General features: G+C 41.5%; 1 protein-coding gene across 1 annotated transcript in view; it reads right to left on the bottom strand.

Moving 5' to 3' along the window:
- LARS2 (leucyl-tRNA synthetase 2, mitochondrial) overlaps positions 1 to 25,592 on the bottom strand; it is a 269,656-nt gene that overhangs the window by 232,674 nt on the left and 11,390 nt on the right. Inside the window, exons 2-3 of the mRNA XM_089687406.1 lie at positions 7,474 to 7,726; positions 4,991 to 5,119 (exon numbers count right to left, since the gene is read on the bottom strand). Coding sequence (XP_089543532.1) covers positions 4,991 to 5,119; positions 7,474 to 7,707 — 363 coding nt within the window. The 5' untranslated portion in view covers positions 7,708 to 7,726. The remainder of the gene's footprint in view (positions 1 to 4,990; positions 5,120 to 7,473; positions 7,727 to 25,592) is intronic.

The following is a 25,592-nucleotide window of genomic DNA, read 5'->3' on the forward strand; positions in this document are numbered from 1 at the left end:
CCGTTTTTAGAGAAATATGGGACTACCATTGCTGACCTCCCCGTGAAAACGCTGGGTATCATACCATGTACTGTATAAGGTTTCTATACTTCCAGGTCATAGACATACAGAAAACAAAAATCAGGGAAAGCTGAAATTATTTACCAATTAACTTGATAGAGTAATATCTTAAAGTAGAAGGAAAGGATAAAATGAACAAGATTTAAAACTTTGCCCCCACCCGTTTGTATACATGCTGCATACTGTTTGTAAAATTAATTTAGTGTAAATACCTTTATTTCAATAATCTTCAGCAAAGTCACATGATTGTACAGCTCTGGCGACCCTGTGTCAATGAGCAGCTGCTGTGGCTGGTGGGAACAACTACAATAGGGGAGCAATGAAAGTTGGTGGGTGGTATAATGGCTCTCTGCAAATCAGTCCTAGAATCAAGCTGCTTATTGGCACAGGCGAGATGGAGCTGTATGATCAAAGGACAGCTCCAAAGAAGAATAAAGCGTAAACAGTATGCAATAAGTTTATGAGCTAAGGGAAGGCAATGTTTTAAACCTTGTTCATCTGCTTTAATGTTTTCAATGCAATACCTACCCACTTTAGAACAAACATACTGTTTGCAGTGTCCTGGTTCTTCATAAGTTGTTGCCCCGTTTCCTAACTGAATGATGCCCAACATCATCCAACCCCTTCCTGTGAGCTTAGGCAGTCATGGACACGCCCACTGGTGTTTTGGACTACAGATGGTGTTTTTATCACCCTGCCTGGGTTCACTTGCAGTGGCAGTACATGTCACAAAGGTCTAACATGCGGGCACTGCTGAAGCCCAACCACAAGCTATAGACATAAAGGAGGGACTGCAGTAATCACATGAGCACAATTATACATCAGATACGTCACTTCCGGTCATGCGCATTGGTGATTTGCACGCCGACCTACAAGGAGGCAGCCATTTTCACATGCCATGAGTCATGCAAAAGCTGTACAGGCGCCATGGAGAGGTCGGAACCCGCGAAATGTCGGCTGATGTAAGCGGTAGTTCCCTGGATCAACACGGCAGTACCTATGAAGGATATTTCTATTTTCTACTACCCATGGCACAGGTGGTGAGTGGACTGTTACAGGAATAACGAAGAAGGCTCCTTGTTACTTATACTATATATACATCAGAGTGAGAGTACCCAGAGTGACTATTCTTATATCATTTGTCTTATTGCAGAATGGGGACATTATGATGCTTTATCTAGATGCAAGGCATACAACATACATTGCAACAGGCGGAAGACCCATCGGGCCTCATTCTATTTCAAATATTAAAGTGGTTTGCAGTCCACACGTTGTGGTGAAGAAACCATATAAAGCAGGCCTCTGCTATTTGCATTCATCTCTCCATCAAGACACCAACAGGGACTCTTTCATCTATAAGAATCTTTGCAACTATTTGCGTCTACCACAGATAGATGGGCCCCAACCACATGTGCCTTTATAGGGTTGTACTGCATGAATCCATAATTATATTACTGGGGTCTATCCCCCCTTTTTTTCATTAAATTTTTTACCCAGATTGCCTTGTATAGGCTTAGGGTTATGCTTCTCTCCACGTGGTAACTGTATTTGCTTATATGCATAGCATGTGATATTATATACAGTCATGGCCGAAATTGTTGGCACCCTTGATATTTTTCCTGAAAATCAAGTATTTCACACAAAAAAGGTATTGCATTAACACATGTTTTGCTATACACATGTTTATTCCCTTTGTATGTATTGGAACAAATATAAAACAGAGGCAGAAAAGCAAATATGACATAATGTCACACAAAACCCCAAAAATGGGCTGGACAAAAGTATTGGCACCCTTAACTTAATATTTGGTTGCACACCCTTTGGAAAACATAACTGAAATCAGTCGCTTCCTATAACCATCAATAAGCTTCTGACACCTCTCACCCGGAATTTTGGACCACTCTTCCTTTGCAAACAGCTCCAGGTCTCTCTTATTGGAAGGACACCTTTTCCCAACAGCAATTTTAAGATCTCTCCACAGGTGTTCAATGGGATTTAGATCTGGGCTCATTGCTGGCCACTTCAGAACTCTCCAGCGCTTCTTTGCCATCCATTTCTGAGTGCTTTTTGACGTATGTTTGGGGTCATTGTCCTGCTGGAAGACCCAGGATCTTGGACGCAAACCCAGCTTTCTGACACTGGGCCCTACAGTGCGACCCAAAATCCTTTGGTAATCCTCAGATTTCATGATGCCTTGCACACAGTCAAGGCACCCAGTGCCAGAGGCAGCAAAACAACCCCAAAACATCATTGAACCTCCACCATATTTTACCGTAGGTACTGTGTTTTGTTCTTTGTAGGCCTCATTCCGTTTTCGGTAAACAGTAGAATGATGTGCTTTACCGAAAAGCTCTATCTTGGTCTCATCTGTCCACAAGACGTTTTCCCAGAAGGCTTTTGGCTTACTCAAGTACATTTTGGCAAACTGTAGTCTTGCTTTTTTATGTCTCTGTGTCAGCAGTGGGGTCCTCCTGGGTCTCCTGCCATAGCGTTTCATTTCATTTAAATGTCGACGGATAGTTCGCGCTGACACTGATGCTCCCTGAGCCTGCAGGACAGCTTGAATGTCTTTGGAACATGTTTGGGGCTGCTTATCCACCATCCGGACTATTCTGCGTTGCAATCTTTCATCAATTTTCCTCATCCGTCCACGACCAGGGAGATTAGCTACAGTGCCATGGGTTGCAAACTTCTTGATAATGTTGCGCACTGTGGACAAAGGCAAATCTAGTTCTCTGGAGATGGACTTGTAACCTTGAGATTGTTGATATTTTGCCACAATTTTGGTTCTCAGGTCCTCAGACAGTTCTCGTCTCCTCTTTCTGTTGTCCATGCTTAGTGTGGCACAGACAGACACACAATGCAAAGGTTAAGTGAACGTCTCTCCTTTTTATCTGCTTTCAGGTGTGATTTCTATATTGCCCACACCTGTTACTTGCCCCAGGTGAGTTTACAGGAGCATCACATGCTTGTAACATTCTTATTTATCCGCAGTTGTGAAAGGGTGCCAATACTTTTGTCCAGCCCATTTTTGGAGGTTTGTGTGACATTATGTCGAATTTGCTTTCTTTCCTCCCTTTTTTTGTTTTGTCCCAATACACACAAAGGGAATAAACATGTGTATAGCAAAACATGTGTTAATGCAATACGTTTCGTGAGAAATACATGATTTCCTGGAGAAATATCAAGGGTGCCAACAATTTCGGCCATGACTGTACCTATGGTACAATTTTTTGCAATAACCTCCTACAGGGAGTGTAACCAATGTGCGGTGCTGCAAATGCTTTAGACTATGGTTGTCATAGCCTTTGCAGCACATTTATATCCAGACCGGTCTTGGTGTGATTTTAATGGTTTTAGGTCTGTGTGTATTGTCTCATACTGAGGTGATGGTAAACCAGGGCGATTGCCCAATTGTCAATCATTAATGTGTAATAAAGCATAATTTTTGGAAATTTTTCTGAGTATCGCATTCTGTCCATTATGTAGCCACTTTCTTGTGAATCTCTTTTCACAAATCTCTTTTTTGGTCTGCATGCTTTTTGGCCATATATTGGGTGATACAGTAATTTATATTTGAACCTCTAAACCTATTTTTTACTAACTGCGGCTTTTAAAGGGTAACTACACTTTTGTTGAAAAAAAAAAAACCAATCCCCTTTGGGTGGTTTACTGTATGCACCTTGCAAGGAGTTTAACAAAGTTTGTTGTAGATTCCTACCCTCTGTTATTCTCAAGATATAGCTGTTTGTTTGTCTGTGTCCATGTGCATAGTAAATCTGTATGGGATCGATTTCATAATTTTCAATCAGCTGGTGCACCTGCAGGGCTATAATGAGGAAACTGGCAGGGTCTGCATCCCCTTAGACAGGATTTCCCTTTGGCAATATCTCACCAAAAAGGATACTTTTGTTGCAGGAGATGCCTAAAATCTGACTTGTATCTTAGTGCAGACTTCTGTGAAAATTGGTAAGCCAATCACACAAGCAGGAAATGACATTGCTGGGGAGGTGCTCTGCACACCATCTGGGTACAGAATGCCTCCGGGTAGCCATACTGCATTGCATTTTACATAAAATTACAGCACTGCAGATTGAAAAGGAAAGGTCATTTTTAATACCATTCAATTACAATATGTCTTGTGTCATAATTGTAAACACTGTATCATTTTTTTTTATAATTTGTTTTTTTTTACGCTCCACGAAAGTGAAGTTACTCTTTAAAGTGTCACCTATGGAAAATATAGGGTATTGTAGTTTGTCACCATTTCATGGGCACACACAAATGTAACGTTTGATATGTTGGGTATCTATTTGGTCAGTGCAATCTCATATTTTATATTTTACTTTAAAAATGGGTAATTTACTGTGTTTCTGTGCCCTAACATTTACTTTAGTGTATTTTTTACTGAAATTTTACGTTTCCTAGACCTTTGTGGTAATAATGTGTGACATAAAAAATTGGAACTACCACCATTTTATTCTCTGAGCCCGTCTGCTTCCAGAAAATATATTATGTTTTGGGGGTTTATGCAATCTTCAGGCCTAAAATGATTTTTTAAGCATGTGTGCAAAAAATGCAAAAGCTGTTCTGAATGTGAAAGGTTGTTAAAAACTGATCCATACATACACGTAGTTGGACTTCCTCTTCAAACAATGGTCAGAATCAGGTTTTATTCTATTGCAGTGCTACTTTGGGGTAGCTGATGGAGGTTATTTATGATTCAAACTGTAAAGTTGTTGAGACAGTTTGTCTCATTCCTACTGTTTAGTATTGCCTTGCTGTACAGAAATGATAAATGCTCCCCTACATGTATGCAGATCACAGTCTTTACACAGGGAGTTTCAAACAGCATATGAAGTACATAACACACATGTTCTCTAAACAGTTTAAAAGGTAGATGCCAATGATCGTTATAGCTAGATCTTACCTGCATGCCTCTCATCTTCTGGAACCGTGCAACGGTGTCGCTTAGTGTGTAAACACGTACGTGCCCCATATGCAATTTTCCAGAGGGATATGGAAACATGGACAATACATAAAACTTTGGTTTCGTCTTCTATATATATATATAAAAAAAAAAACAACATAGACAGCTCTAGGTTAGTACAGCATGTACTGTTACAGTTTCACACTATATAATATAGCCTTCACATTTTTCAGTGCTAGTTGTAAAACCGCAGCAAGAAAAGACCTTGGCCTGCTCCATTATAAAAAGATAGCACAAGCCTGCAGTGTTTGGCATTAATAGCAAGAGAAAAATTTCACCACCTATTTTACAAAACATGTTCACAGTGGAAAATAAAAATGTAATCCTTTCACCTAGCAAAATCTAGTAAAATTAATTGGTACAAGCCCTCCACATCAGGCATATGATTTCGTATCTTTCAGCAGAAGTGCTGCAAGCATGTGGTCCATTTATACTAGCTTGTTTGTCCTTCGTAACTCCTCTTTTGGAGAAGAAAAAAAAAAACAAAAAACAATCCTCTCTGGGTGATCAATGTACACAGCAATAAATTTAAAATGGAGCTACACCCAAAAGGGGAAATTCCGCTTTAATACTTTGGCCCCCACTCCCCATTAAGGATTGGCATCTTTGGGGAGTGGGTACCCGAATTTGACAGGTACCCACTCCCACCTCCGCTGCGATCGCCTAGGCCAGTGGTGGGCAACCTTTTTTTTCAACTGAGCCAAATCTCGCCAAAACCACGATTGAAATTTATTTTGAGAGCCACATTTTTAAAACTGAAAATACATCTCCCATATAGTAATTCATCCCCCATAGTAATTCATCCCCCATATAGTTATTCATCCCCCATATAGTAATTCATCCCCCCTATAGTAATTCATCCCCCCTATAGTAATTTATCCCCCATATTAATTCATCCCCCATATAGTAATTCATTCCCCATATTAATTCATTCCCCATATAGTAATTAATCCCCCATAGTAATTCATCCCCCATAGTAATTCATCCCCCACAGTAATTCATCCCCCATAGTAATTCATCCCCCATATAGTAATTCATCCCCCATAGTAATTCATCCCCCATAGTAATTCATCCCCCATATAGTAATTCATCCCCCATATAGTAATTCATTCCTCATATTAATTCATTCCCCATATAGTAATTAATCCCCCATATAGTAATTCATCCCCCATAGTAATTCATCCCCCATATAGTAATTCATCCCCCATATAGTAATTCATCCCCCATATAGTAATTCATCCCCCATAGTAATTCATCCCCCATATAGTAATTCATCCCCCCTATAGTAATTCATCCCCCATAGTAATTCATTCCCCATAGTAATTCATCCCCCATATAGTAAGTCCCCCATATAGTAAGTCCCCCATATAGTAAGTCCCCCATATAGTAAGTCCCCCCTGTGTCAATTCACTTACCTTTGCTCCGCGCGTTCCTCTCGCCGTGTTCCCGCGCCGTTCTGGTCTTCAGGGCGGACTGTGAGAGGAGAGGAGTTCGTCACGCTGCCCCGCCTACATCCTGGCTGCCCCGCCTACATCCTGACAGCTGCAGAGTCCTGACTTTTGGGGCGGCCGCCCGAGAGGAGGGAGGGGAGCAGCCACCCGAGAGGAGGGAGGGGAGCGGGCGGCCGCCCGAGAGGAGGGAGGGGAGCGGGCGGCCGCCCGAGAGGAGGGAGGGGAGGGGGCGGCCGCCCGAGAGGAGGGAGGGGAGGGGGCGGCCGCCCGAGAGGAGGGAGGGGAGTGGGCGCCCGGCACACAGAAGAGCCGCATTTAAGTTTGTAAAGAGCCGCATGTGGCTCACAAGCCGCGGCTTGCCGACCACTGGCCTAGGCGATCAGAAGCGGAAGTTGTCCTCCCCCCTCCCTCCCCATAGTCTTCTGAGACACGTGACAGGTCCCAGAAGACTACGGGGCCATTCACAAAGCGCAGCGCTTCTCGTGCAGCCGCAAGCTGTCACAGTTGGGTGCCCACACTAAAGATGCCAGTGCCAGGGAGAGAAGACGGCCTGTCTTTCTGCTGTGTGCCAAGCCGGACTTAACCCATTGTCTGCCAGAGTCTGTGTCCCTGCTGTGTGCCAAGCCAGACTTACCCCATTGCCTGCCAGAGCCCACCTCCCTGCTGTGTGCCAACCCGGACTTAATCCTTGCCCGCCAGAGCTCTGCCTCCCTGCTGTGTGCCAATCTGGACCTAATCCTTGCCCGCCTCCCTGTTGAGGGCCCCGTCGGTGCTACAGACTAACCCCCTTGTTGCCTACCAGAACTCGGGGATCCTTGTGCCCCACCCTGTGGTACGGACTTAACTTTTGTTTTGCCAGAACCTTGCTATACTCATCGTGTGCCCTCAAAATGCTCTCCGCGTGTGTTCTGTCCAACTTACACTTCTGTCACATACCCAAAAGTGCATTTATAGTTTACTGTACATACTTACATCTACTTCACTGATTTTTGTATACTGGTCCTTTATCCTGTGATGCCAAAATCTTTCTACCCTTTTTCGGGTTTCCACTCCAAAAGCTTTTTCCCACTGTCCCGTCTCAGAACAAATGGTCCGAGTTATTCCATGACATGTAACCCGCTGCCAGTTTTTGGGCCATGCCAGTCCATTTAGTCTCCCTCGAAGGCAAGAGCTGCAGAATCCAAGGCTCAGTATTGCTGGACCCATTATTTACAATGTGAAGCCCCTACATAAATAAAAAGAAAGTAAATGTCAGTGTGTAATACCTACATTGTAAAGAGTTCTACACTGATTAATAATATTTAAATCGAACCAGGTGGGCAATAGCCATCACTATTACAGTCTTTGATCTGTACAAAGTCCATAACCAGGCAGACTTTTTTTGTCAAAAAAAAAATCACAAAAGAACTTATATTTGTCTGTTCTTTAAATACTACTGAATATCCTTTAGCAGCCACAAAGGAATCCTTCTGACCCGAGCAATTTTTTATAATATGATTTTCTGACGAGCCACATTTCAGATCTTAGATTTTATTTTTATCATTTTCTTTTCTTTCGTAACAGTCCTCAGCAGTAGGAGAATCTTTTCTCCAACCTCCCCAACACTGCTTTCAATTTTTGTAAATGTAAGTTTAAACACCAAAATCCCACATAGGCTCTAACATGTTGATGTAATTTCAAAACTAATTTTCAATATTTTTAAATCTGGAGTTAGCATGAAAACAATAATATCTAGTTATCTGGGCATACAAGTCCTTGTTCAGGCAGGGTGACTGTAGTCATCGAATTGTGTTCCTACATTGTCACCCTGTCACACAGGCTTCCAGTAAAGACTGCAAGTGGCCACTTTACAACACATTAACCACATGCTGCCCAGCCACTGTAGAAATACAGCGTCAGGGTGGCACGGCTGGGCAAAACCACGTTTTAAAACATGTGGTTTTAAAACAGGTAGGCGCTCCACCGCCCTACCTTTCCCGTCGATCACGGCCGCGGATGTCAATCGCCGGGTCACTGCCAGTCGTTACCGGCTGTGTCCTGGCGATTAGCAGCAATCACTGAGAGAGAGCACAGCTGCAGTAGCTGTGCTTTCTGTCAGTTCCCTGACAGCTCCTGACATACTGAGCAGGAGAGAAGAGTTTATCTCTCCTGATCAGCTTGTCCCCATGCAGTACACCCCCCCCACCCCCTAGTAAAACACTTCCCTCACACAGTTAACCCTTTCACTGAATAATAAAGTTAACCCCTTCCTCCCCAGTGCCATTAGTACAGTGTCAGTGTTTTATTTTTTGCACTGATCACTGTATTGGTGTCACTGGGGATGTCAGTGACCCCAAGTCAGTTCCCCCCCCAGTGTTAGAATGTCCGCCGCCATCCCACAGTCCCGCCATAAGTCGCTGATCGCCGCCATTATTAGTATAAAAAAAATTTTAAAATCCCACTATCTTTCCCGCCATTTGTAAACGCTATAACTTTCACGTAAACCAATTAATTTACACGGATTGGGGTTTTTATTTTTAGTAAAGACATGTCGCAGAATGCATTTTGGCCAAAATTTATGACTAAATTTGATTTTTAAATTTTTTTTACTGGACATGTTTTATAGCAAAAAGTCCAAAATATAGTTTTTTTTCCTCAAAATTGTCAGCCTTTTTTTTATAGTGCAAAAAATAAAAAACTCACAGGCAATCAAATACCACCGAAAGAAAGCTCAATTTGTGGGAAAAAAAGGATGTAAATTTCATTTATGTACCATAATGCATGATCGCGCAATTGTCCGTTACAGCAGCGCTGTAACAAAAAAATGGCGTAAATTGCAGTATCTATACCATAGTTTGTAGACGTTATAACTTTCACACAAAGCAATCAATATACACTTATTGGGATTTTTTTTACCAAAAACATGTAGCAGAATACATTTTGGCCTAAATTTTTAACTAACTTTGAGTTTACTATATATTTTTTATAGCTGAAAGTAAAAAATATAGTTTTTCTTAAAAGTTTTTGGTCTTTTTTTGTTTATAGCGTGAAAAATGAAAAGCGAACAGGTGATCAAATACCACCGAAAGAAAGCTCTATTTGTGTGAAAAAACAACGTAAATTTCGTTTGGGTGCAGCATTGCATGACCGCACAATTATCAGTTGAATTAGTGCAGCGCCAAGTAGCAAAAAGAGGCTTGGTCATTAAGGGGGGTAAATCCTCAGGAGGGCAAGTGGTTAAAGCAAGCATCGTCCACTGTTGTCAACGGCATGACCCCCCTATGAAATGCCATGGAGTCATCCCTGGAGCAGTGGCTGCCAAAAGCATGCAGGAGATCTGAAGCACCAAGATGCAAGAAAGTATGAAAAGAGGTGAAAAAAACAAAACAAACAATGGTAATTGTTTATAAAGCTGCATTCACACTTGAGCGTTTTGTAGCTGGAAGCTCCAAGCTTCAAAAAAGCTCAAACTTAAAAAATCAATTGTTCTCTATGGTGCCTGTTCACACCTGATCCTGCAAACAGGTACCATAGAGAACAATTGCTTTTTTAAATTTGAGCGTTTTTGGAGCTTCGAGTTGTGAGCTTCAAGCTACAAAGCACTCAAGTGTGAATGCAGGATTACTGTGTTCTTGCAAACTAAACATTCAGTTAGAATTTACATCTATAGTATTTTTAACAGTGCTGAACCAAAAAAACATTAGCTGAGTACAGCCTGCAGCAGGAAAAACACGTGTCAATTTGTGATCGTTGCCCTCCAGTGTACAGAACTGCTACATGAATTATAACCCTAATTTATTTCCATGAAAAACAAATCTAGTATACATTACTTTAATGTAACAGACCAATAAGTGCATATTGCCTGCCAAAGTAATGCTTTAAATTAAATTATATCAATCATAAGCAAATGGTCACTCTGTTTATTTCAGCAGTTATTAAAGCAGTATTAAACCCAAAAGCAAACATTTATTATACTGCAGCTTACCAATTCTTAGGTGTGATGGCTGTATTAGTTTTCCTTTTTAGGCTTTCTTCTATTTTAATCTGGGGAACCAGCCAGCAAGTCTGTAGATTTTTTAAAAGCACAAGCTCTCTAGCAGAATGTATCAGTTTACTTGGATGAGACAAACCACTTAACACTGGCATGGGTGATTAAATGATCAAGGAAATAAATTGTTTGCTGTACCTGGTTATAAAGATTTAGCTGGAATTGGCTACCATTTGTTAGTGTACCAAAATTTGCTAATACATATAACACTACCCTCCCTCCAAACTGATGATGGTGCTGTCTGATATGCCTCCTATCTCATTCCCCCAGTGTTGCGTCTCACTAATACAGGAGGCGAGTTACTGGTCAGATCACCAGGTGAAAACACCGGGGAAAAAGCCAAAGAAAACTGCTGCAGCCACCAGATACAATGATTGGTAAGCTGCAATATAATACATTTTTGGTATTGGGTTTAATACTGCTTTAAGCAGAGTTGCTGAATGCATTGCCTAGTATACACAGAGCCACTAATCTGTATTGTAGGTGTTTCCGGTTATTGTGAGTCTATCAGAAAACCGTGTCTAGCAGATTTGGATTGAGAAACGAGGATATGGAAGGTACATCCAAAAGAAGAGCCTACATATGTAATGAGCAAATATGACCTACATTACGTACATACTGTAAATATTTGCAAACTACACAAAGAGGCAAAGATAAAAAGTGCATTACTGCATATATTTTTTACATTAAACCAATCTCTTTCATATATAAATGTAAAAATATTACAGTTTCCCTTTATCTCACAAGCACCCCAGTACCTCCAAATTCCAATGTACTGTGATATTCAAGTGTTCACTTTCTAGGCCGAACATTGTTCTGTTTCCTTCTGCATTGATGCTGTGCACTGAAGGACCAGTAGGTTGTTACATGAGAGGGAAAGTCAGCCCTCTTCTTTAGCAGACAGCAGAGAAAGGACCAGTTTGTTGTCCTTCAAAATTTAAAGTGTTGATAAACCCTGGATCCTGCATTCACTATATCTGGTCTCCCGCAGCACACAGAACATGGAAGTGCAATTATTTTAGTAAATATAAACTGCTAAATACTTTTTCTCATCAGCATTTAGAGCAGTCTTGTAACTTAAAGCTTGTAGGAGGAGCTTTCATTTTGCGCAAGGAGGATGCAGAACCCCTGACCTCTCTCTGAACAGTGCTGATTGGCCCTGTGCTGATCACATACACTCTATAAGAGGGGCACCCTGGAAGAAGGGGAGGATCAGAGAAATCAGGATCAAACAACGTTTTTACACAATGCAGAGGATGAACCCCTTAGGTTCCACAGTTGAGTATAACAAGCATGCTTTACTGCATATGCAGACTGTTTTTACTGTTGTGGGTTTAGTAACACTTTAAGGGCGGCCGGACTATGTCCATCACTAGTGGAAATTTTACTGCAATTTTTTTTTTTAAATATATTTTTTATATATGTCCATAAAATAAATTTTATTGAAATATATATATATATATATATATATATATATATATATATATATATATATATATATGTATGTATGTGCAGTATCGCACAGAAGTGAGTACACCCCTCACATTTTTGTAAATATTATATTATATCTTTTCATGTGAAAACACTGAAGAAATGACACTTTGCTACAATGCAGCGTAATGAGTATACAGCTTGTATAACAGTGTAAATTTGCTGTCCCCTCAAAATAACTTAACACACAGCCATTAATGTCTAAACCGCTGGCAACAAAAGTGGCAACCCCTAAGTGAAAATGTCCAAATTGGGCCCAATGTGTCAATATTTTGTATGGCCACCATTATTTTCCAGCACTGCCTTAACCCTCTTGGGCATGGAGTTCACCAGAGCTTCACAGATTGCCACTGGAGTCCTCTTCCACTCCTCCATGACGACATAACGGAGCTGGTGGATGTTAGAGACCTTGCGCTCCTCCACCTTCCGTTTGAGGATGCCCCACAGATGCTCAATAGGGTTTAGGTCTGGAGACACACTTGGCAAGTCCATCACCTTTACCCTCAGCTTCTTTAGCAAGGCAGTGGTCGTCTTGGAGGTGTGTTTGGGGTTGTTATCATGTTGGAATACTGCCCTGCGGCCCAGTCTCCGATGGGAGGGGATCGTGCTCTGCGTTAGTATGTCACAGTACATGTTGGCATTCATGATTCCCTCAATGAACTGTAGCTCCCCAGTGCTGACAGCACTCATGCAGCCCCAGACCATGACACTCCCACCACCCTGCTTGACTGTAGGCAAGACACACTTGTCTTTGAACTCCTCACCTGGTTGCTGCCACACTTGCTTGACACCATCTGAACCAAAAAGTTTATCTTGGTCTCATCAGACCACAGGACATGGTTCCAGTAATCCATGTCCTTAGTCTGCTTGTCCTCAGCAAACTGTTTTCAGACTTTCTTGTGCATCATCTTTAGAAGAGGCTTCCTTCTGGGATGACAGCCATGCAGACCAATTTGATGCAGTGTGCGGCGTATGGTCTGAGCATTGACAAGCTGACCCCCCCCCCCCCCACCCCTTCAACCTCTGCAGCAATGCTGGCAGCACTCATACATCTATTTCCTAAAGATAACCTTTGGATGTGACGCTGAGCACATGCAATCAACTCCTTTGGTCAACCATGGTGAGGCCTGTTCTGAGTGAAACCTGTCCTGTTAAACCGCTATATGGTCTTGGCCACCGTACTGCAGCTCAGTTTCAGGGTCTTGGCAACCTAGCCCATCTTTATGTAGAGCAACAATTTTTTTTTTTCAGATCCTCAGAGAGTTCTTTGCTATGAGGTGCCATGTTGAACTTCTAGTTACCAGTATGAGAGAGTGTGAGTGATTGCACCAAATTTAACACACCTTCTCCCCATTCACTCCTGAGACCTTGTAACACTAATGAGTCACATGAGGACCAGGCTATATGTTGAGTTAATTTGAGGGGACAGCAAAGTTACACTGCTATACAAGCTGTACACTCACTACTTTACATTGTAGCAAAGTGTCATTTCTTCAGTGTTGTCACACGAAAAGATATAATAAAATATTTACAAAAATGTGAGGGGTGTACTCACTTCTGTGAGATACTGCATATGCTGCACAATAATTTAAAGGATAAGTTCACCTTTTGACAAAAAAAATAAGTAACTGCACATTTTTATGCAGATAAAAAAAAAATGTGCATTTATTATTTTTGTTGCAGGAGCCTGGAAAGCATGGCACCAGCAATCAGCAGATCGCTGGTACCATGCAGATCTCCTGCAGACCTGTCAGTACATCTGCTTGTGCGTACATCCAGCAAGCCGATACACTCTGACAGGAAGAATCAGTGAAGCTGAGGTAGTTCACTGAGAACTACAAGCTGTCGGGACTTGTAGTTTTTCATTCACAGAGTATTTTGGGTGGGTGGGCGGAGCCCTGCACTGCTGTGTTTTTTTAAAAAATGTTGACAGCTAGCAGGAGAAGATCCCCCTGAATATGGGTGTTTGAAAGGTGAACTCCATTAACAGAAAAAAAAAAAAATAAACATCAGCATTATTGGCACCAGGGGCGGACTGACCATTTGGAAACTCGGGCACTGCCCGAGGGCCCGGGGTCAGTAGGGGGCCCCATGAGGTGCCCCTGGTACCTTTTTCACAGGCTTTTTGGAGTTTGGGCAAGGACACAGGGGCCCCATGATCCCCTATTGCCCGGGGTCCCCATGAGTTCTCAGTCCGCCCCTGATTGGCACCTTTTTTTTTATATTGGCAAAATGGCAATAACCCTATTTTTGGCCCATGCCTCACTAATAGGGAGGAACAGTGCTCCATGGTTGGTATCACTGGGAGGAATAGTACCCCATTGTTGGCATTAGTTGGCAGAATAGTGTCTTGCATCAGTGGGATGAATAGTGTCCCAAGGGCCAGATAACTGCAAACAAAACCCGCAGTTTGGAATCCACTGCTATAACGGCTTGTGTCATTGGCCTTTGCTCACGTCAGAGCTAACCATACAGTTTATATGGAACACAAAAGAAGCGTGAATCGGATTAGTAGGTCACCTGCACTTGTCAAACTGTGAATCATCTCAGAAGCGCCTCAAACTTGATACCAAATGCAAGCAACATTCACCTAAAAGCAAATTGCATTTACCAATAAACAGAAGCCCAAAACCCATTGTCACAGGTTTAAAAAGTGTTCCGGGTTTCAGGGGCCACGAGTACTAGCAAAGTTAACAAAAAGCATATGCATATACTCTTTTCTTCTCGTCTTCTCAGTAGAAAGCGTAAAATAAGCAGAAAAGAGTTAAAATAGTTGCCATGGTTGCTGCATTTTGCACACCATTAACACTGCACAACTTTTCCAAGTATGCCTGAAAGGCATACTTAATAACAGTGGAAAAAGTAATGCTTAGCATCAATTCACAGTTTTTGAATTCATCAGTTCAGAGCAGTAAAAAAAAAAAAAAAAAATGAATGAATTTAGATCATTGTTATTAGCTACTGCCTGGTTAAGTACAAATCTCTGGACCGCATGTAAAACTGTTAGAGACATATTTGGCTTATGTTCAAAAAAAGAAACCCAATTAATCATTAAGTGACTGCTTCCGCACCACATACATAGCTTTAAAAATGAACTTTATGCGTGATAGAAGATAACTAAGCACAGTGAGAATGAGCAACGCTGACAAACTCCGATACCCATAGCAGCTGCCATCTGTGTTCCTTTTTGAAAAGCTGCTATGATTGAACTATGCTCTTCTGCAATATTGGCTGTCGACAAAGCAGGCGGCTTCAAAGTTAGCGGATGGGTCAGAGCTACTTAACCTAACTCTAAATCAGCTGCGGCCATCCTTTCCTCTGTGCATCAGAGGGAAAACTCTGTCTTGGAATATCTTTTTTGACATCGACTGAGAAATATTATTTCACTCATGTTTGCAACAAGTCAGAACAAACACTGTAGTAAATTTGCTGCTTCTGTAGGGAACTAAAGACAGTCGGGTCACTGCTGCATGGGCCAGTCAGGTGGGAGAAACAAAAATAGGTTAAAATTAAATGTTATCAGCAGAATGCAATCACACCAAATCTACAATCTATGATTGTCAAATATCCAAATAAAATAATGTTTATATGCAATTAGTCCATATGATCAACCAGCAACCTCTGATGGCCTGGGGCAGCCTTTCTCAACCAGGGTGCCCAGGCACCGTGGGGTGCCTTCAGGCTTCATCAGGGGTGCCTTCAGGCTTCATCAGGGGTGGCTTGGAAACATGCCCAAAAATTGTATACAAGCCAGCAGGTGGATCAATCCTGCCTTTTAGCACACAAAGCCACAGGTTTTCATTGTGCACTGTTATGACCTTCTAGCTGCCAGCTTCCTAACAACCATTGACATCATCAGTTGATAAGGAGGACGTCGGGTGCATGCACATCATCCTTGTTTGGCCCTCCCCTGCCCTCTCGGGAAGCACTGGGGTCACATTAGCAGAGTGAGGGAGAGAAAATGAGAGACACAATGGAATACTAGTCAGTACCAGTGTGTAATGGTCAGGGGCGGACTGACCATTTGGAAATTTGGGCACTGCCCGAGGGCCCAGGGTCAGTAGGGGGCCCCATGAGATGCCCCTGGTACCTTTTTCATAGGCTTTTTTGAGTTTGGGCAAGGACACAGGCCCCATGATCCCCTATTGCCCGGGGGCCCCATGAGTTGTCAGTCCGCACCTAGTAATGGTGTATTTTCTTTGGAAGAATAAATCACCTCTAATGCTGGGTGTACTGGATGTGTGTAGAATAGTTTTTTACATTTTAGATTGGGGTGCCTTGAGATTATCCATAATTTTAAAGGGTGCCTTGACTGAAAAAAGGTTGGGAAATACTGGCCTGGGGGATGGTCTGCCACCAAGGTCGTGGTAATGTTTATAGGCTCCTAAGGTCGTAAGTCTTTAATTAGAATTTTGTGTCCTGTGTTTCGGGCTCTGATGTCTGGATGTGAAGTGGTTTTAACCCCTTCACGCCAATGTAACACAAATATGCAGCCTCACAGGGCTTTTTTCCATGGGGCAGCATATTTGCGTACATGTCGTTGTGCAGGGAGCGCGGCGCAGAGCGTGCTCCGAGCACAAAGACAGGGGTGTCACTGATCAGGACCTGGGACTCCCGATTCCGGGTCACATTATCGCTGAGATAACTGTGATAGCCAATCACAGGCTATCAGTCACTGTACAGCCCCCCCGCCCTTTTTTTTTCTCTATGAATGGAGGTTAGAGATACATTGTATCTCTCTCTTTCCTTGCATAGAGGGGGTGGGAGAAAACAGTTAAAAAAAAAAAGATAAATATTAAAAAAGAAAAGAAAAAACACCTAAATCAAGGTTTGATCTAGTTCAGTGCCAGGATTAGTGTTTGGATCAAGATCAGGGTCAAAGGTCAGGATTTCTTTTTTGTTTCTTAAATTGGTATCAGTTAGTGTCTGTGTGTTTTAGGTAAAAAGAAATGCACACTATTGTTTCTGGGATGTACTGTGGGTACAAACAACAGATAACATATACATATATGGTATCACTGCAATTGTTAAGAGCTGGAAAACTTACTTTGGGTTGTTCTTTGGTGGTAGGTTATGGTAGTAACAAGAAACACACAGCTAAATTAAAAAAATGATTTTTGTTTTACTGTTTTGGGCCAGTTTTCCTTTGATATAAAAAAACAAATCAGGAGAAATCCATTACCATTTACCACCAAATGAAAGCCCAATTTGTTCTGAAAAAAAACGCGGTATAATTCACCTGGATGTACAAAGTAGTTGTGATGACATGTACGGTTTTACTAACACATGTCAACATTGCAAAATTGTGCTTAGGCTTTTGCAGGAATCATCTCTGCATTGGAACATCTCTGTTCTGATTTTCTAGAAAATAGTGTGTGTAACAGCCTTGAAACCAATGTTTGGTGAGTGGACAGATGGGTTTTTTTTATGACCACTATTTAAAGCCGAACCCTCACATGAACTTTAAAGTTTTGAGGTATTAGCAACTGTGGTAGTGCTCCAGTACCACGTGCAAAACAGTTTTTAAATAAACAGAAAACCTCTATTCCTTTACATAAACAAATTTACACTTCCAACAGCAAACAAAAATTGCTTACAGTCAACTTAAAGTTTCACTTGCGGAGTTCCACTTGACAAAAGGGGAAGCTCTACTTGTCTGCCTCCTCCCCCTCTCTGCTGCCACATTTGGCACCTTTTGGGGGGGAGCAGGTACCTGGTTTTGACCAGGGCAAAGTGAACCGGAAGTTCGGCCACCCCTCCTTCCCCCGCAGCCTCCTGGGCCACTTCACAGGTCCCAGAAGACTGCAGTCCATTCACAAAGTACAGCACACTTCGCGCATGTGCAGTAGGAAACTGGCTGTGAAGCTACAAGGCTTCACTGCTGGCTTCCCTTAGTCAAGATGGCGGCACCAGCACCAGATAGCCAATTTAAGAATTGGCTCAGGTGAGGACACCACTGGATGCCTGGACAGGTACGTGTCCTAACATTAAAAGACAGCAGCTACAGTGTTTGTTTGAATTATTTTTTTTTTTTTTGGGCGGGGAACGACTCCGCTGTAACTTCAACAAAACAACAGCATAAAAGTCTGCTTATCTTCAGCACAATAGTATCAACAGAGTTACACTCACACTAAGCTTTTACCCAGAGTAAGTTTATCGTAGCCATAGGCAGCTCCCAGCGGTTATGCAGTGCGCTAAGCAAACTGTTGGCGCTATATAAATCCTGTATAATAATAATAATACAGTCGCTTGCCCACTCTAAACTCCTCACTACTCCACACCTGCTTTATGAGCTTACTGTCTGTAAGTGCCTCTTCCTGGAAGCAGGTTAACTTCGTTGGGACCAGAGTCCCTGTAATCAAGGTTGAAGATTCTTTCTCACCCAAATTTCTCCTTGGAAATCCGGGTCACAAATGAGGACTTACTAATCCAGAAAGAACTGTAAGTCAGTTCTCTCCTCTCTTATCAACCTAACCTGCATATCCTCACCCATGGGTGAGAACCACTGAGCACAGACTGATTACTAATTATTCCCCTTAAAGGGACCACAACCCGCAAGTGAAATATAGTATTCATCCAGGACCCATTCTTGGCGTCCTGCACAGAACATTGTTGCACTTTAGTACAGGAGTCCTACTCTTGCTAAATAAAGAGCTACAACTTTACCCTGTACATAACCTACAGATAGCTATATAATCAATACAAATGATTGCATATTTATTATTAATCCATATGTACGCATCCCATCACAATAAAATCCTGTAAAAAATAGCGCTGAGCTGATTTATAATATATATAATATAACCACATAAAAATATTGCAATATAAAATCATCCATAGTTGTAATATTGATTTACATATCCAGTTCCAATATTTATGCATGATGATTTATTATGATGAATATTTATGTGTGATAAAGTGCATCCAAGAAGTCGACGCGTTTCGTGGATCACTGTCCACTTTCTCAGGAGTAGATGCAAGGTGCATATCTGAGAAGGATGAAGCATTTAGCAATATAATAATATTGCATGGTCAAACAAAAGGCTCCCCATATTAATCAGATAGCCCTACTACTTACAAATCATCTCTAAAATGGACATAGTAATACTGGAGGTTGAAGGTCCCTGGGGACCAGGAGCTGTGGCAGTTTGACCCATGAGGACAAAAGGGGCCAATGGAAAGCAGATTGACTTCTGATAAGGTACAGAACCATACATAGTGATCCATAGCGATACCCACATCAAATACTGGCAGTTTATGTGAAAAATATCTTGATGTGCATTATTCCACTGAATAAATATGTTGACATTCATATAAATGGTATATAACTTGTGGCTACTATATGAATCAAATAAACAGAGAAAAGAACATAACTGTGAAATGAATAGTATACTACTAGATACTCACACCTAGATAGCTGTAAAAAAAAAAAAAAAAAGGGTAGAAAAAGAATAGAACCAGTGTGAGACTTAGCTCAAAAGGTGCTCATATAGCAATAGAAATCCAAAAGCAAGAGGCAATGTGAAAAAAAAGTGCAAAAGCCAATACCATAATGGTCTTGCATACTCAAGCTGTAATCCAGAGTGTAGTCCACAGTGACCCAGAGAGAAAGGGGAAGAAGCATACTCTGTGTATCACTGCCATTTATCCCAAAGGTCTGATTGCAGGTCCCTCCCAGCGCCATGCAGACGCTGCCCATGAGGGGAGGAGCTCCCACAGAACCGGCATACGCTGCCATGGCAAGTTGGCACCATATACACACTACCCCATGTGGCAGCAGCAGTTTACATCCCACACACTGGCACCATGACGGCTTACGCCGAGCACCAATGCACATTGGGAAAGTCACCCACCCAGACCCCAGAATCCAGAAGGAGCAAAGTGGGAGACCCATTTCCGGTTTGCTAAATAAAGACACTCTATAACTAAATACCATCTTGCATTACGTGAAAAAAAAATGTAATTAATATTTCTTTTACATTCACTGACGGACACAGCCTCTTCATATTCTTGACCATAGGATTTATAGCACCACCTACAGAAGTAGAGCACTAGAAAAAAAAAAAAAAAAAAAAAAAACACACAGCACTGTCTATTTGTAGCTCTAGCCGTTATATACTCCCCCCAGCTATAAGGTGATGCTTCTGCCAAATCTAGGTTGGAAGTTCTAATCCAGATGGCGATTTGAAGGATCTTGTGCTGCACTCCTTGAATGCGGGCCAGGTGGTTCGTGTGTGCCAGTCTGCTGCAACTTCCTATCTGAGGGCAGACTCTCTATTTGTTGAGGGGACGGCCCACAGACAAGCCTGGCGGACTCCTCCACCACCATTTCTCGTTGGCTCCAGCAGATGGTTGTCTGCACTTATGCCATTAAGGGTCGGGCTCCTCTCTTCCCTGTCACGGCACACTCCACCAGGGAGCTTAGTGTCCCCTGGGCACTCTGACTTTGGGCGTCTGTGTCTCAGGTCTGCATACCTTTACCAAGTTTTACACAGTGGATGTGTTGGCATCTTTGGATGCTGGTTTTTCAAGCAGCTGTTTGTGGTTCCTTTATTCCCTTGAGGGAGGGGGGAAATCCATGTGGTTGCATGTTTGCTCCTGGTTTCCTCCCCTCTTTGAGGCATTGCTTTGGGGCGTACTTAGGGTCAAGAATATGAAGAGACTGTGCCCGTCAATGAACTCAGAGAAAGGGATTTTACAGTGAGTAACAAAAAATCCTGTTTTTCATTGTAATTCTATCCAAGCAGATACCAGAGGTGTTACTATTATTGACTGGGCTGTGATATAAAGACTACACAAACTGGAATCAGTGTACTGTAGAGCTGCCATATTTAAGAAAACTTGGACTGCGTGGAAAAAAAAAAAAATCACCCCCGCTTACTCTGGAGTATTGTGAAAAATCAATCACAATTATAGTTACATAGTTAGATTGAAAAAAAACTCATGCACATCATGTTCAAGCCTTCACAACTCAAAAATTTTAGTACAGAGAAAGCCAACTCAAAAATCCTAGGGCAAATGCTACTAATTTGGCCAAGCATCAAGATACAAAATCCTGATAAACAGAGAAATGCTCTTGATAAACAGAATCTGGTATTTTTTGTTAATAATTATACCTGTGGCCCTTTTAAGTTAAAAAAATGTTTTTAAATTACATTATTGATTTTACTATTGTGAATAGTTAGAACGTTTACTCAATTACAGAACTCTAAGTTCTTTATAATGCTCTGCATCAAGCCTTTGTAAAGCTCACCCGCTGTGGCTGACAGAAACATCTTAACGTTGGTATTTTTTCCGCTTTGTGTATATGAAAGGACTACAAGCAGCCTGGTGTGAGTACTTTGGGAATTCCTCTACTGCATTACAAACAGGTTTGAAATAGGAATTTTCAGATCACCATCTTGCTGTCAAAAAGACTACAGCTGTGCCTCAATGGAAAACTAAAATAATGAGTGGGTAGGTTTTGTTCCTTGGATGGACTTTTTCAAACATGAGTGTAGTTGTCAGGGATCTCGTACAGCAAATGCTCATTTCCATGCAGCAGGTGCTCATTCTCATGCACAGGATCATGAGCATAGAAGTCTAACTAGACGTACAAGGACAAGAATGCACACTGGTGCATGCGCACACGCCCACAGATCGTGGCGGCCAATTTAAACCAAAATTCTCCCTGACCTTCAGCTCTGGTTCCTGTATTCCTGGTTCTTGAAAGTGCGCTTACCTTGTTCCTGATCTGGCTACATCAGATTTCACTATTGGCTCACCCCTGCCTGTTATGTCTTCTGCTCACTTGTGTTACCAACCTTGGCTTGGATTTTTGACGACTTTGCATCCTGACTTAGTATCTCGCTGCCAGCATGTTACGGACTGCCTGTCCCAGACCTTGAATTTGGTTCTGACCTTGCACCTATTTGCCTGGCTGCTGTTGAACATAATTTGTGACCAGACTCCATACTACCAATATAAGGACTCCTGTGTACCCAAGCTTCAGTCCACAACTCCAGCTTCCTGACATCTGCGCCCTTCCACTGCCCTAGCACTCCCTGTTTCCACTACCAGGGGTGCTTGGACAGGAATTGAACAAGAGGCCACCCTTGTCATGTTGGGCTCCACGATCAGGTACATGGCTGTAGTGTATCCTTTAACCAGTCTTATCATAAAGAAGCCATTCCTAAACAGAAGGCAAAACAACATCTTTGAAGGTTTTGTTGTGTACAGATCATGGTACAGCTAGAAGCAGTTAGGCCCCTTTCACACGGCTGTTTCAATCAGGTCCACCTATCAGTATTTCAGACAGACTGATCAGAATATCTATTCATGGCTATGGACAGGTGGGTGTAAATGGGCTTGTGTCTATTTACACCAACCCACCTCCAGGTCTGACCCAGTCAACTTAATAAAACTGAAGGGGATCCATCCTCACTCATTTAAGCGTTTACTCCCGGCCAGCCATACATCAGAGCGGGCCTTGTCCATGTCTGCTCTGCAAAACTGAGCAGACAAGGTCGTGTCATCCGTCCACACTGCTCCAATCAGCAGGGGATCTGTGAGCTGATCCCTTGCTAATCAAAAAGAAATCTGCCCCATGTGAAAGGGGCCTTAGACACACTACACAGGACTTGTTTTGTTATTTTGAAGACATTTCTCAACTCATCCAAGCGTCTTCCTAAATTCCATATTCCAAAGAAACTATTCGCAGGTATTCTTAGGCTTGATTCCCTTCATTTAGCAGATTACACAGGTAATACAAAAGTTAAAAATACGCTACATACGCACAAAAAAAGGTCATCATTGTACACAGGACATGTGTAGCATGTCCAGTCCTTCTGCCCTGCTCCCCATCCCAGTACACAGCAATTCAGCTCCGAACAATCAAAGCCAGAATAATGTGTACACAGAGAAGATCTGAGAAGCTGCAGCAGTAAAAAAAAAAAAAAAAAAAAGCAGAGGGACAAACCTGCTCAGACTATACAAAGATGCAAAGCAACATTTTGTTACTTTTGTATCCATTCTGTTCATTCATGCAGATGATGTCAGTTAGCAACCTGACAAGCAAAAAAAAAGTTTTGTTTTTTTTTTTTTTAATAAAATGTTTCTTTGCTTAACCTCTTATTAACCCTGAGTTTACTCTAATTAGCCCTACTCCTCATTCTTATCCCTTCAATTATTATTTACCTTCTGATTTTTTTTTCTTCGTTTTTATCTTACCATTAATTTTTACACTTTTTATGTTTTTGTTAAAAAACTTTTACACATTTAAACACATATTTACATTTAAAAAAGCACTAAAAATACTTTATTTCATTTGTAAATAAGTTTGTAGTGCTTTGTACCAGGATCATTTTAGTGTCATTTTAAACAGGACAAATTACAGAATAAAATGTTCCCTTTTTATCTGCGTTAACACTATTTTCAAACTAACACTGGTCAAAAGTAGAAAAACCGAGCTTTGTTTTGCTATGTTTAATTATCCAAGAATAGTGAAAAAAGAATAAATTGTTGCAAGTCAATTAAGGAAAAAGCCTTGTTTGTCCTTTAAAAAAACAATATATGTGTTATACTGTTGTCCATTGGGGGTGAACAGGCATGAGAGGCAAAGTGGTTAAAGGCTAAGTTCACCTTTTAAAAAAAAAAGAAATAATAATAATAAATGCACATCTTTTTTGCAAGAAAAAAATGTGCATTTATTATTTTTTTCCCTGCAGTCTGAAAGGCATTGCACATGCGACCAGCAGATTGCGAGTGTAATGCCTGGATCCTGCAAACACTCAGTAAGCTGTCTGCACGTACCTAGTACGAGCAGACAGTTACTGAATGGCAGCAAGAATCAGTGGACTATGAGCCCTCATACACACTTGATGTTTTTACAGCGGCTGTTTTTGGCTTTTGAAGTTTTTTTTGCTACAGCTAGTAAACCCCCCAGCATGTTATCCTATGTGTTCATGCACACAGACTGTAATCAATGTTTTTTGGCTGGGACATTTTTTAGCTAGAAAAAAAACCCCAAGACTAGTGGATTTCTAGAGGAGTTTTTTATCTGTAAAAACGCTCTAACGCTGAAAAACTCAGAAAAACATGGCAAAATGCAGCAAAATGGCATTTTTGGACGTTTTTACTACCAAAAAATGCTTTTTGTTGTTAGAAAAAAAGACGCTAAAAAACTCAAACGTGGAAAAACACAGGAAAACACCGCTAATCGTGGCAAAACGCCGCTAAACGCTAATGCAAAAGTGCTAAAAAAAACTGAAGAACTCAAGTTTTTAACGTGACTTTACACAGCTAACGTTACCAGCATTATCAAAACATCCAGTGTGCATGTGGACTGAGAGTGGTCATTTATTTTATTTATTTATTACAGTTGTGTTCAAAATAATAGCAGTGTGTTGAAAAAAGTGAATAAAGCTCAAAATCCTTCTAATAGCTTTTATTTCCATACACACAAATGCATTGGGAACACTACACATTCTATTCCAAATCAAAACATGAAGAAAAATATATCAAATTTGTGTTGTTCCTCTAAAAAAAATTGAAGAAAAGTGAATATTAGACTGTTCAAAAAAATAGCAGTGTTTGTATTCTTCTTTACAAACTCAAACATTCACAATATAAACTGAAAAATGTTTGAAGATTTTGCTTTCCTTTGAATCACTTAATTAATATTTAGTTGTATAAGCACTGTTTCTGAGAACTGCTGTACATCTGTGTTGCATGGAGTCAACCAACTTCTGGCACCTGTGAACAGGTATTCCAGCCCAGGATGATTGGACTACATTCCACAGTTCTTCTCTATTTCTTGATTTTGCCTCAGAAACTGCATTTTTGTTGTCACCCCACAAGTTTTCTATTGGATTAAGATCCGGGGATTGGGCTGGCCACTCCATAACGTCAATCTTGTTGGTCTGGAACCAAGATGTTGCACATTTACTGGTGTGTTTGGGGTCGTTGTTTGTTGGAACACCCATTTCAAGGGCATTTCCTCTTCAGCATAACCTCTTCAAGTATTCTGATGTATTCAAACTGATCCATGATCCCTGGTATGCGATAAATAGGCCCAACACCGTAGTATGAGAAACATCCCCATATCATGATGCTTGCGCAACCATGCTTCACTGTCTTCACAGTGTACTGTGGCTTGAATTCAGTGTTTGGGGGTCGTCTGACAAACTGTCTCTGGCCATTAGACCCAAAAAGAACAATCTTACTTTCATCAGTCCACAAAATGTTGCGCCATTTCTCTTTAGGCCAGTCAATGTGCTCTCTGGCAAATTGTAACCTCTTCAGCACGTCTTTTTTTCAACAGTGGGACTTTGTGGGGGCTTCTTGCAGATAGCTGGGCTTCACATAGGCGTCTTCTAATTGTAATAGTACTCACAGGTAACTTTAGACCTTCTTTGATCTTCCTGGAGCTGATTGTTGGCTGAGTCCTTGCCATTTTGGCTATTCTTCTATCCATTCAAATGGTAGTTTTTCGCTTTCTTCCACGTCTTTCAGGTTTTGGTTGCCATTTTAAAGCATTTGCGATCATTTTAGCTGAGCAGCCTATCATTTTCTGCACTTCTTTATATGTTTTCCC

This window comes from Staurois parvus, unplaced genomic scaffold (genome assembly GCF_062004578.1).
Source record: "Staurois parvus isolate SC_StPar_1 unplaced genomic scaffold, SC_StPar_1.0 ptg000020l, whole genome shotgun sequence".
Lineage (NCBI taxonomy): Eukaryota > Metazoa > Chordata > Amphibia > Anura > Ranidae > Staurois > Staurois parvus.